At 37.6% G+C, this 13,277-nt stretch overlaps 1 protein-coding gene across 1 annotated transcript in view; it reads left to right on the top strand.

Annotated features, from left to right (window-relative positions):
* ATXN10 (ataxin 10) overlaps positions 1 to 13,277 on the top strand; it is a 100,522-nt gene that overhangs the window by 23,194 nt on the left and 64,051 nt on the right. Inside the window, exons 4-5 of the mRNA XM_054836522.1 lie at positions 5,137 to 5,233; positions 6,173 to 6,337. Coding sequence (XP_054692497.1) covers positions 5,137 to 5,233; positions 6,173 to 6,337 — 262 coding nt within the window. The remainder of the gene's footprint in view (positions 1 to 5,136; positions 5,234 to 6,172; positions 6,338 to 13,277) is intronic.

The following is a 13,277-nucleotide window of genomic DNA, read 5'->3' on the forward strand; positions in this document are numbered from 1 at the left end:
CTCTGCCGCTTTTGTTTTTCAAAGTGTTTGGTGAGCAAGTTCACGGGCTCCTGTTCTTGATTGGAGAAATGGTAGTAGGAATTTGAAAGATAACTCTGATTATCCACCAGGAAAAATCTCATGTTCTGTAAGGAAGATGTAAAAATGTGTATGAATATGAACTTTTAAATAATATATACTACAGCAAAATATATTGCTTAATAACATAATGGTTGTGTATATCAATCTAATCAGGAAAGATACTGGGGAGGGGGGTGGGGGAGAAATTGCAGTTAATCTTGTTGATAGAGGCTTACAAGCAATAAACTCTTCTAGCTTTAGTACTGGAACTTTAATACGTTTTTTGGAAATATTATCACCTAACCATGTGGAGCGGAAGGAAACAAGCTATTGCCTTTTAAAATCATAATGCTTAAAATCTTTGTCCTAGTAACTTCAAGGATTTTAAGTTTTCATCTAACACACAATCTGATTCTGCAAATGACACCATGTGAAATGACATCTTTGTGAGGATCAAGATGCAGGGTCGGGCCTGTGAAAGGTTCAGGTGTGTCCTTCAGACCATCTGGGTAGTACTGCAATATAACTGTTAAATGAATAGTGTGTGCTAGAGCTTGGTTCAGTTAGTGTGTGATCATAAGAGATTGAAAGGAACAAATGGAGCTGTGATCTTGAAGGTAACTGAACTGTTGGAATGCATTTAAGCCATCCTCATGCAGGGCCATAAAATATCAGCTGTCTCACCTTTTGCATGGGTGGTGTTGAGCAACTCTAAAAGATCAGTTTACATGTAGACAAACATTTAGGTACCAAAATTCATTAGGAAAAGAGTCAGCATTTCCCCTTGTACACGTCACCCTGTTGTATAAAGAGTTTATTGTTGTAGAACCTAGAAAATTCTCCATAACCCATTGCAGGCTGGTTGTCAAAGCAACACATAATCTGAGTATGTGCATTTGCTAAAGAACATCCTGCTTTTATAGGAACCATTGAAATCTCAATGGGGGGAAAAATTTCTTCAGCTCTAGGGTCGATCTGTGTATCAGAAGTTACATCTGAGTACATGTAATTTCACAGTGGTTGACCATTAGGTTAAAAATAGTCTTGTTGACCACACACAGTGTAACATTTTTTGAATTAAAATTTAGCTGTGCCCATAGCTACAGAATTTCTTAAAGTCAGTGCTTATAGACACCAGCAGCTAGGGGGTGGACTTAGGACTGATTTATTTAACATCTTAGGGAAAAGGCATACTTTTTTATAATTGTTACGAGTAGTATTTCCCAAATACTAGCTAATGCAGCTGGAAAGAGTGGTTGACAATTATTTTTAGCTTTGTAAAGATCTGTAAGTTTTCAGGGAAAAGGTGAAATAGTCTTGTCTTTTTTTTTTTTTTTTTCCTTTTTCAGAAAGCACATGGCTTATTGAATGGATGGCAAAATGGTTTCAGCTGATGTACTGTGCAATGAAGTCTGTCTTAATTGGATTCTAGATTTTCTTGCTTTTGCTATAAGGACAATGACGTTGTAGAGGAGAAAAGCAGTATCTGGATTCTACAGATTTCTAAGCATAGTTGAATCATATGTTTCAACAGTCAAGTCCAATAGAGGCAAAACAAAAAAGAGAAACGTGGAAACTGAATGCTAAGAAGAGACTTCCATAGTTGGGAATGCAATGCTTCACTTTTATTGTAGCATTTGCATTTTTTTAACACATGCATACCTTGCTGTGAGTCAACTGCTCTGGTTGGATTTGGATTTTTGAGGGTTTCATTTTTAAAGCATAAATACCAAAATACAGATTTCCAATGCTCATATCAAAATTCATTGTCACTTGGTAGCTGGTGCTAGGCTGGTACATTTTATCTGGAATCATCTTTGGAGAGAAACACTGCATATGCGTTTGCATACTCTTAGACCACCAGGTGCAGCTCTGGGGTTTTGGGGGGAAGTGTGTGTGTGTTTGTTTTTTTGTAAGCATAACCATGCAGATACTACTGTGATGTGATTCAGAGAACATGCTATGATGAGCTACTCTAGTTGTGGTGCTGTAATGACTTGTAATGCTGTTTGCCCCTCTTCATCGTTGACTGTTCATCTGTGATTGCTGGACGTGGCACATAGAATCATAGCATGGTTTGGGTTGGAAGGGACATTTAAAGATCACGTAGTTCCACCCGTCTGCCATGGGCAGGGACACCCTCCACTAGATCAGGTTGCCCAAAGCCCCATCCAACCTGGCCTTGCACACTTCCAGGGAGGGGGCATCCACAACTTCTCTTGGCAACCTCTTCCAGTGTTTCACCACCGTTATCAGGAAAAAGAATTCTTCCTTATATCTAATCTAAACCTACCCTCTATTAGTTTAAAGCCATTACCCCTTGTCCTATCACTACAGGCCCTGGTAAAAAGTCTCCCTCCATCATTTTTTATAAGCCCCCTTTATCTATTGAATGGCTGAAATATGGTCTCTCAGGAGCCTTCTCGTCTCCAGGCTGAAGAACCCCAACTCTCTCAGCTTTTCTTCATGGGAGAGGTGTTCCAGCCCTTTGACCATTTTCATGTCCCTCTTTGGACTTGCTCTAACAGCTCCATGTTTGTTTTGTACTGGGGACTCCAGAACTGGATGCATTACTCCAGTTGGGGTCTCACCGTATAAATCTGTCCAGCTTGTTGGTGAAGACCCTCTTGTCCCACTTGGTCAGGTGAATCTCATCAGCTCCCAGCAGACCTAGCTTCTCAAAGGTAGATCCGTGATCATAGAAGCCAAAACATAAATACTCACACTCCAGTACACGAACGGTATTTGGCATATGTCATTGACCTGGCATCAAGCTAAGTACTCTGAAACGAATTACATTTTTTTGTAATATGAAATACATTTTTTGGTAGGGAAAAGGAGTTCAGGCACTGCAGCAGTTCCACTGTAGTTGTGACAGAGCACATGAGTTGATTGAACAGATTGAGAGGTAGGTCCTGTTGTATGTAATCTGTACTCCTGGTGTAGCTCAATTACCTCAGGTGTTTGTAGAATTACATCTTTAGAATTGCTGAGATTCATCACATGAGATTACTTGCATGGGGAAATGCTGCATTATCGACATCCTCTTTTTCTTGCTTAGTTGTGAATAGATACAGTAGCTTTTGTCTCACGGATTATCTGCTTGCACATAGACTGATTTATGTCCTCTAAATTAAAGAAAAATGTTAACCGTTACTGGTTAAAAACAAGAACTTACGGATGAAACTGGGTTTTTTTCCATAGTACATCCACAGAATCATGACCTTTTCCTGGATCCTTCTTGCTTGTTCAGGACATCATGATTGAACAAGGGCAGTGTGGTTGCTTTCACAAATATTAAGACTCCAGTGTGTGATAATGGAGAATTTGTAGCTATTTATTATTGTACTGCAAACGTGTTCATAGCATTTAATCTTTGTTACAGTAAGGATGGCAACTTTTAAAAGATCTTTAGCATTTTTTTTCCCTAGTCTGTAATATTTTTTTGACAGCGTAGTCTCTAATGACAAAAGTGTAATTGATAGCTGAAAAAGGTCAAGCAAATTGCAGGTAAAGATTGGAGCATAATTAACCAACCTCATGTCTCTTTGAGAGATTATTCTCAGAGTAGAGTAGGTAAGGAGTTCACCAGGAGAAAGAATACCCTATTCCTAGGATTTACTGCCTTGTTATTTTTTCTAGCAGGGAAGTATTTCCATAAAATGTCTGCTAGAAAGGTAGCGTGCCCATGCTTGCTGTCCTTCAGAAAAATTCTGAGTCAGCAGGATGGGAACCAGATGGATGGGAGAACCGGAAGCATAATGACGAGCAGAAGGTAATAAAAAAGTGCAGGTGTGCAGGGAGAGAGAACAGAGATCTTAAGAACTAAAGCATAAAGGAGAATGTGATTCAAAATACGTTATGGGGAAGACATACATATTTTGGGCTTAAAAAATGTATATGGAAAAAAGGTTACTATTTCTAAGCCCAAGTGACCTCATTTTAGACTTGCTTTTTTGTTCCCAAGAGGACATATGCCCAGACCTCTGTAGGAAATCTGGCTGCCAGCTGGCACAGCACCTTTCAAAGAGACCTAATTTTATATTTTCAGAATCTGGCAATATCGGCCACCTCCATCTGTAATAGGCTGCTGCTTGTAATATCTGTTAAACTGCATTTTAACATATAATTTTAAGTTTCTTTGCCAACCTATTAATAAGGGCCAGGCTATTGAGAGCTGTCAGTAGGGTCAAAAAAAGTGTTTTAATTTTGTGAGGTCTGTGGGTTCATGTTTTTGTTTTTCATGAGTTTACATCTTTTGGCGGGCTCTAGGATATTAACTTGTATGATGAAATATTATCTTCCCATATTTTAAGTCTGTATTGAGAGGAGGCTGGAATAAATCCTTTGTAGCAATAGTAGAAATCTGTCGTATTAAATTCAGTGTTAAAATTGGAGGCAAGGTTACTTGGAGTACTGGCTTTAATTTTTCTGGGATAGAAATCAGAAAGTATTGAGCACATCATCATAGTACATAATGATTTGTCCAGCTAAATAGGATTTAACGTAGGTAGTGAGGGAGCAAATTCAGTTCTCTGGCTCCACCTCAGGGAGGGTGCCAGGGGAGCACTCTCAGTAGCAGGCAGAGCTGCTTTTGCAGAGTTCAGGTGATGACAGGTGGCCTGTTTGTGTTAATTTAATATGAGGAAGAAAGCCACCTCAGATTTGGAAGAGGCAAAATGGCTGCTGCTCTGTGGCAGCCACTGGTTCAGCATGGGTCTGCTTCAGTTTGTGTTAACTGTAGCTCTAAGCTTTCATTGATACCAGTCTGTCCTAAACCTTGATAGAATCAATTAGTTCTTGTAATCACTAGTAACCAACGTTTGATATTCATATAAGCCTGAGGAAAAAAAAAATATTTGTTTTGGGTTTAATTCTAGAATCCTCTGTAAAATTATTTTCATTGCAAGAGAAAATGCAAGTATTTATGTACAGTAGCAATGAAATACTGCACCCAAAGCTTAATTGAGGTGGATTCTGCAGTGTATAGCTGTAACATTGAAATTTGTCATTTATATGAATTTTATTGGTGTTTCTTTGAATTCCTGTTAATATATTTTCTGGGGTTTTTTTCAGCTCTTCGTTGTAGTCTCCAGTTTCTTGGAAACATTGCAGCAGGAAATGGAGATTCCCAGAATAGCATTTGGAAGTGTGCTTTCCCAGATCTCTTCTTGTAAGCATGGATGCGGGTTTTTTCCTAATGTAATTTCTGTGGTTATATTCAAATCTTTTGTACATGATAGTTGTACCTCTACTAGCACCATGAAGCTTTGAAAAATAACTTTGGTGAGAATGGGACGGTTGAGACCATATCCTGTAGATGTTGTTTTTGTTAGTCACCCGCAGGGGTCAGGACCTTTAAAAACCTACTTGTTCTAAACTAACAGTAAATTGATTTCTTTTAACATAAACTGGAGGACAAATCTATTTTAAATTATGAGATTCAAACATAAACTTTATTTCAGAGGTGTTTTCAAGTAGTTATAATCATTTTCAAGAACATAGCTCATTCTTTATTCACTTTGATGTTGTGCAGGCCTGTCAGTATTTGTGGATCAAATGGAATCTACAAAAGTGACTTAATCTTTGTGTCTTCCAATCCTTTTACCCCCCTCTTAACCTCACCAGAATATCTTCCTGGAGGTTTGATGACATATGTGTAATGAAATATTACGTAAACGATTTTGTGCAGACACATGACAATATTGTTGATGTATTTGGCCGAGTTTTTCGTAGTGAGCTAGTAACAAAGGCACATTAATTCAATTTGATAATCATTCTGAGTGTGGTTTTGGAGCCCGCTTGTCAGCACTGGATGTAGAAAGACCTTATGATAATAGAAGCAGATGATTATTATGGTTTCACCTGATTTCTAGATCTCCAGTTAGCTCCAATTTAGCATTAGTTTTGTAAATTGCCTGTTAAGTTTGACCGTCAGCTAGGAGTTGGATGTTTTTCTTTGCAGATGACTTCTATCCCTCTTGGGCAATGACAAACTTATAATTCTCTAAAAGACAGCAAAGAACAACAGCTCAACGAGCTGAATGCCACTAGCCTGTTTTTCCAGGGTCAGTTTTAACTTACTTTCTTAACTCCTTATTTTCTCTTGAAGGAAGTGCCTAACGTACAGTGATGAGAAAATCGTTGCCTATTGTTGTATGGTCCTGTTCACCTGCCTTAATTCAGAGAAGGTGAGAGAACTACTGGATCCTGGGAACTTGCTTGTGGCTCTTCGTGTCCTGAAAGTCTACAGAGAGCAGTTGGAGTCTGAGTGGTCGTATGTATCTTCAGATATTTTTTCCCCTCTTAATTAGATGTTTTTCTAGTGTAAATCACTGTATTAAAATGTCTAAATTTGTGACACTGCTAAATAGTAAATGAAGAGTTATTTACAAGTTAGTAATTTAGTATAGAGATAATTTTCATGACACTTACTGACTGTTTTGCTGCTAAAATAAGACTACATTTTTGTTGATGGTATAGACAGGAGTTTTAAAATGGTCTGGTTTTTTTGTTTAATGAAACAGGGTTCTAGAATGCAAACTAATTTATACTTGTGTGCTGGTTTGTGGAGATTTTTGAAATAAAGTTAATGCAGAATATAGTCTTACAGACTGCAATTATTGGGTCATGCTTAGGAAGACTTGTATGATTAATGTTTGTGAATACTACATAAAACATGTGGGGGGGGTTCTGGTTTTTTTTTTTTTTTTTTAGCAGATCTGTTGTCTAGTTCAACATGCAATCATTTTTATACCATAATAGAGAAGGTGTTTTGTTCGTGAATCTTGCATGTTTCATTTTCATACTTTAAGAACACCTAATCAGTGGTTTTATTCCATTGAGCTTTTACACTTTTTGCTAATAGCTATTTTGTAAATTTGTTGTCAGTTATACATTTGAGAAATGTTCTGCCCTGCATCAACAAGGATATACATTCAGTTAATTGTTGCATGATGCATTCTAAGGGGGGAAGAAGGATAGTCTGTATGTTTTTCTAGCCTTCTTTTGAAGGTCATGTTTAAATTAAAAATTTAATTAGGAAGAATTGTCGGGGGTTTGCTAGTTATTTAGAAAGTCTCTAAACAGAGTTAAGATGATTGAACGAAAAGCAAATGTCATTTAATAGTTTGCTATTGTACTGAAAAAATGACTTTAAAATTTGTTTGTGGCTAGGCTTTTCTCATAACCAGGTCAATTTGCTTAGGACATAAATAGTTTTCAGAAAGCAAACTTAAAGCTTCAGAGTCAGGTGACCAGACTTGTATTTCAAAAGTGACAAACTGAGTCTTTAGTTTTGGCATCTGTCAATATAAACACATGTGAAAGATGGTTTTTCGGATATCTATGTCTTGATTGTCCTTCATTTTCTTTATGCATTGAAGATATACTGAAATGTATTTTGACTGAGATATGAGAGTCGGGGAGAGCTGGAAGAGGTTATCATGGTGTTAAATTTATATTTTGAAGGTAATTGCAAAATAAATGCAGCATCGAAATAAACGCCAAGGTATCAATTTCCCTGATCTTTGTAGTCTGAAGTGCATTCTGTTGTTGATGTTATGATGAAAATGTCTTACCTCCACTATGGATGTTTGATGTGGGTGGGAAATGGTCTCTCTTCAGAGTAGTCTTGAAAGTCAAAAGGGGCAAACTTCTGTACAAGATATATGACCATGATGAAGGAAAAGAGGTGGGTAGAAAAGAGTAATCGTAGTTCTCCCATAAGGCAGCTACACAATGTTTGCCTTGTAATTCCTGTCAGAACGCTGAGTTCCTCATACAGGGAATATACAAAAAAGCGTTGGAATATCTTCCAGGCATTAAGAAAATGCTATATTTGGTTTTCTTTCATAGTACTTAAACATTGGCTAGTTAAATCTCAAAGCTCCCTATCAGTTTTGCCAATTGAAAAAGTAATGAATTTGTAGTACAAGTTTCTTGTTATTTTATACCATCATCTTGAACTGAATTATAAATGGAAATCTTTCAATAATGTTGGCATTGTTTTCAAGTCAACACAGGTGAAGTGCATTCACAAGTGCAAAATCTAAACCAAAAAGTATGTTGCAACAGTGCAGTATCAAGCACTGAATGGGAATTCAAACAGTATGATGTTGTAAGTGAAAAAAATAATTCCTTGGTAGAAAGGGACAATTTTTCTGTTTCTTTGTAGCTTTAGAACCTTTTTGTGATTCATCTATTTCCCCCCATTTCTTGATCCTCACTTCATTTGCTCTTCTAATTCTCCATTTCTTGTATCTCCCATTTCAAGAAACACATTTACTCTCTGATTCTTCCTCATGTTAATCTGTTCTTATTGTGAGATAATATTTGTTATGGCTGAGGGTAATTTAAATGGCAAAATATGTTCTATCTTCATATTAGATTTTATTTTTTTAAAAAGTGATTTCCATCCTGAAAGAAACTGTGATTTTTATATATTGCAGTATATGTAGTATCTTTGGTCTACTTGGTGTAGAGGGGGAGATATGAAAGTAACATTTTCACATGCTTTATTTTTTAAAAAAAAAAAAAAGGTTGGTGTAAGAGGCTTATTTTTCATATTTTCAGTGGAAATCTTCTAGTGTGTACCATTCCTTATGCAACACTGATTTAAACAAAGTATTTTTTTCTGGTTTTGGTTATGATTTTTCTTTCTCTTTTTTCTTTTTTTTTTTTTCCTTTTCTCCCCTCTTCCAGTTAGCCATAGGTGAGTGCGCATCTTGTAAGCCTTTGCTGCATGTGTATTTCTGTGTACTTAAGGGTTTGGAAGAGCCTAAAAAGTTAGTAGTCTTGTTACAAGTAGAGCAATCATCATAAAGTCTTGCAATTTTTTTAAAATTTTTTTTTCCCAAATTATCAGGAGGGGGGTTTTTTATGTTGGCAGTATTAACACAGCATGTATTTCATAGACAACAAGTTCTTAGTTTAGCTTCTTAGTTTCTTAGTTTAGATATTCACTTAATCCTATGAATGAATGGCTACATTTTCACAAGGTACCTGCAGCTTGTATCTTGGATTCTCCTTTGCATTTTTCTATCATTTTTCCATTTGTGAAGCTCATACTGTAAGAGAGTTTGAGTACTACACCTGAAGTCATACAGCTGAACCTCCCGGTCCAAATAGTTTTCTAATATTCTAGAAAAAAAAAAAAGAGAGAATTGGTTTGTTTTGAGGGCAGTCTTGAGTTGTGTCTGAAAACCTGTTCTTTTATTAGCACTAATCCTTCTACTGTGAGATAAATGTGGATGGATACAATTGTTTAATGTGTGATAATACCTTCTGTTGCTTGCTTGCTTGCTTTTTTCCTATTGCTGAGCAGTGGGAAGCAAGCTAGCCAGTTCTCGTGTCCTGCCTACTCGAGCAGTTTTCTCTGCCGGTTCTCCGAGTTTAGGGGAAAGCTCTACTCATGCCAGCCACACTGCATCTAGTTTCTGTAGGAAACCTGTGAACTTTTCACCACTCTCCATTTAGTAGCATAAAGTCCTGCTCAGTTCCTCTGATCAGACAGAGCAGGCAGTGTCTAGAAATTGCTTCCTAATGTGTACTTTGCTGTGAACAGAAAAGCTGAACAATAAACAGGATTTCTTATTTTGGTAGAAGTGACGTTATTTACTTTGGCTGATGGAAGTTGAAGATTCTTGCCTTGGATATAAGAAAGTTTGGGGGTTTTTTGACAATGATAAATGAAAAGCTAAGCTTTGTCCTTGGGTCAGTGTTGTTCCTGACATGTAATGCTGTCTCTTTAGGACAGCTTTTGAAGTTTTTTGTGCGCTTATAGTGGCTATTCTTTCATTAGAGCCTTCTGTTTCTAAAACATTTTTGGATATTGAATGAATTGCAGTTTTCTGCAGTTAGGTGTGTGAAAGACAGACACAGTCATTTTTGGTTTGAGCATATGTTTAGAATAAGTTTGGACTCTGGTGTATTGCTGCTCTTGCTTCGATGTCCATTTTTGTCATTGCATACAATCTTCCTGGTTTGAACTAATTCTTGGTTCATTACTAAAGCACTTCTTTTTTTTTTTTTTCCCCTCATCGAGTAACTATGTTACTTTCTGATATGGAAGAGTATGTGTGAGATACAGTCATGTAAAAGTGCATAAAAAGATTTCTGTCCCTTTTCTTATGAAGTCGAAGGTAAGCTTTGGATGCCTCTCTGGCTGGACTGTAGAAAAAATATTTTGTCAGCAATTCATTGAAAATTTGGAGCTGTACTTCAGCTCTCACTGAAGTACATACCACTAGGATTGCTTAAATGAATTTACATAGCCGTGGTATTTGCAACAGAGCCAGTACTCTGTTCTAAAGATCTGGGTCCTTTGCGCCCCAGCTAACAAAGTGCACAGCAACCATTTTTAAGCAGCTGTTACAGCGTTATATGGCAGAGCCGAAATACAAACTATTCTTCTTCCAGGAGGTGATGCTCGCTGCTGGACTCACAAGTGACTGAAATTAAGATGTTCTTACTTGTAAAGTTAAAAATATTACTTAATTCCTGCCTACCTTCTTGTCTCTCAGCTGGAGCATCCGGTTTCATATTACACTGAATAAAAAGTGAATGCCACAAGTGTTTATTCATCTTGGCTGGACTTTCTTGCTGTCAAATGCTGCTTTTAGGTATTGAAAATCTTTGAATAACCAGGCGTGTTTTGGTTATAGGCAAAACTTTTATTCACAATTTTATTCTTTTTGCACTGACATTTATGACTTAATGTTTCTCTAAGTCAGTGTCCAATGAATTCCACAAATAAACACTAAGGATGCTTAATTTATTTTTGCAGTTGCTGCCATGAACCGTTAGGACAGAGAGAGGACGTCCAGGACAAATATTTGGATTTAAGGCCATTGCCTGAACTGTAGTCTCTCCCATGGCATCCTCAGTACTCCATTCAGCTAGCAGATGTTGGGATTTCTACTCTTCACCCATAATCTTCACTGATCTTTAAAATCTTTTATTTTTGTTTAATTGGCAACTCCTCCTCTGATCATGATTCCACATTCATGTTTAGAGTCCAGTTTTTCCATCTCCAAGCTGAAAAAGTCCTTAGGGAAAGTTCAGGAGGAACTTCTTTCCAAGTGTGACGCCTTTGGCTTCTCCCTCCAGTCTCACAGTAGTTCTGTAGGGAGAAGGCTTTGTCAGAGGACATCTGAAATTATTCTGAGCAGTTTTTCAGAGCTCCTTTTTTTAGAAGCAGCTGTGGGTAGTGGACCTTTTGCAATTCCTCTTCTGTCTGCCATAAACCCCTCTCCCAGTTAAAGAGAGCAGAGGAAGCATCTCTAAAGGCAGGACCTAGCTTTCTGGAATGTTCTTGTTAATTTGCCTACTACTTGAATCATGAGATGTTTGGTAGAAGACAAGGATCTCCTGTCGGGGAACAGGGAATGGCTGAAGTGTTGGCTGTGCTTCCTGAGAGGGGTCGGTTGTGGGAGATACGGCCTCAGTTTACCAACTTCTGAATCTCATCAGTGATGGAAAGCCAAGCCATCCACTTTCTAAAGCAGTTTTTCGAGCAGAGGAGAGCTATTTTGCAGATCAGCATAATGAGATTTGGAGACTATAAGCACTGATGCATTTTTAAAATGTGTTTGTAGATTGACACAATAACAAAAATTGCCTCAGAACTTGAAAGAAAGGGAAGTTACAGTGCTGTGATGCACACCTAAGTGTTTCTTCATGAGTGATACACTTTCTATTAACTATTTTCTGTGGCATGCTATAAGCTAAGAAATAGTTAATAAATTTAAGAAGGAAGTCCATTTTATAAGGAATGCCCTGGTCAAATTTTGTATTCAGTCCTTGTATGATCATACCTGTTTATCCAGACCAGATGGTCTGAAGACTCACTTCATTAAGCTTGTGATTACTTGTAAGCATCAGAAACGCTTCTATCTTTGAAATCTGTGAAGCTGCAGAATGTAATTCACACATTTAATAAATATTCCCTTGATTTAAGAACTGATAGCTCCTTCCCTTTCTCTTTTAGAAGCTTGATCCTCTAAACAGCTCCAAGATTTTTTTTAAATGTTGCTACCTTTGCCATCTTTAATGCTAGATGCTGAGTGGCATTTTAAAATAGTATTAATTAACATTTATTAGACAATGTATTTTTAAACTGCCTCTAAACTCTAGTCAACACAGCTCCTGAACTTGTTTCAGGCTAGCAGTCCTGTAATCTTGAATACTAGGAGCTCTTCTGAGGTGGTTGCTGCTGCTGGTCGAACTCCCAAGAGCAGTGATCTGAGGAGGCAGATTGTGTATCTCCAACAAAACATTGTCTGACTGGCTGTATACCCTTTTGTTTTGTAGCTTTTGGCTAAAATCTTAGAGCAAGAAGAAACTGGAAGTTTTCACGATGGAAAGCCGTTGCAACTTACCTGTCTTGTCCTGAATGTTTGGATCTGTAGTTGGGCTTGCAAAGAGTGCCCAGAGCTTGCTGCTCTGAGAAAGTTTCAAGGAGTATGATGTTACAGAACATACTTCAAAGCGTATGTCTTTGCAAAGACACTGGGTCTGCAGAAACAAGTTAGTTTCCTTTCTTTGGTTTGATTTATGGCATACGCTAATTAAATGATCCTATCTCCTTGACGGTTCTTTGCTGTGCAGTTGTCTTCTAGAAAACCTATTGTTCTTTGCAACATGCAGCTACTATCTAAGCTATTAGCTTAAGAATTAATAACCGGTAACTTTGGTGAAAAACTTCCATGCTGCTGTGGCCTGGTGCATGGGTTCCTGTCCTATCTTGTCCTGAGACCTTGTCCTTTAATGTAGGCTCCCCGTTTCAGGGGTCGGTTATGATCATTGCTTCCAGCTTGCTCTCTCGTGATCATAGTTGTGGGATTAGCATTCCCTCTAAAATACTTCCTTGCACATGAAAGTTTTTAAATATCTCAACTTCAGTCCTGTTGCTTTTACCGTCTTGTGATTTTTTTTTTTTTTTTTCTTTTAGGGTTTCTTAATTCCTTTCTATCTGTTCCCTAACAGCAGAAGATCTGTCTCTTAAACTATGATTGGTCTTTCTGCATTAATGCATCTTTTGGTTCTGCTTCCTCTGCCCCTTCTTCTGTTTCCATTCAAAGGGATGAGTGTGGTTTTCATGCCCTTGTGAGATGACATTTTATTTTCTGTGTATCTTCCATCTTTCCAGTATACCTCCGTAATGGTATGCTGATGTGATTCTTCTGAAGTGTTGACATATTAAGTTGAACATACCT

The sequence above is a fragment of the Grus americana genome, chromosome 1 (genome assembly GCF_028858705.1).
Source record: "Grus americana isolate bGruAme1 chromosome 1, bGruAme1.mat, whole genome shotgun sequence".
Classification (NCBI taxonomy): Eukaryota; Metazoa; Chordata; class Aves; order Gruiformes; family Gruidae; genus Grus; species Grus americana.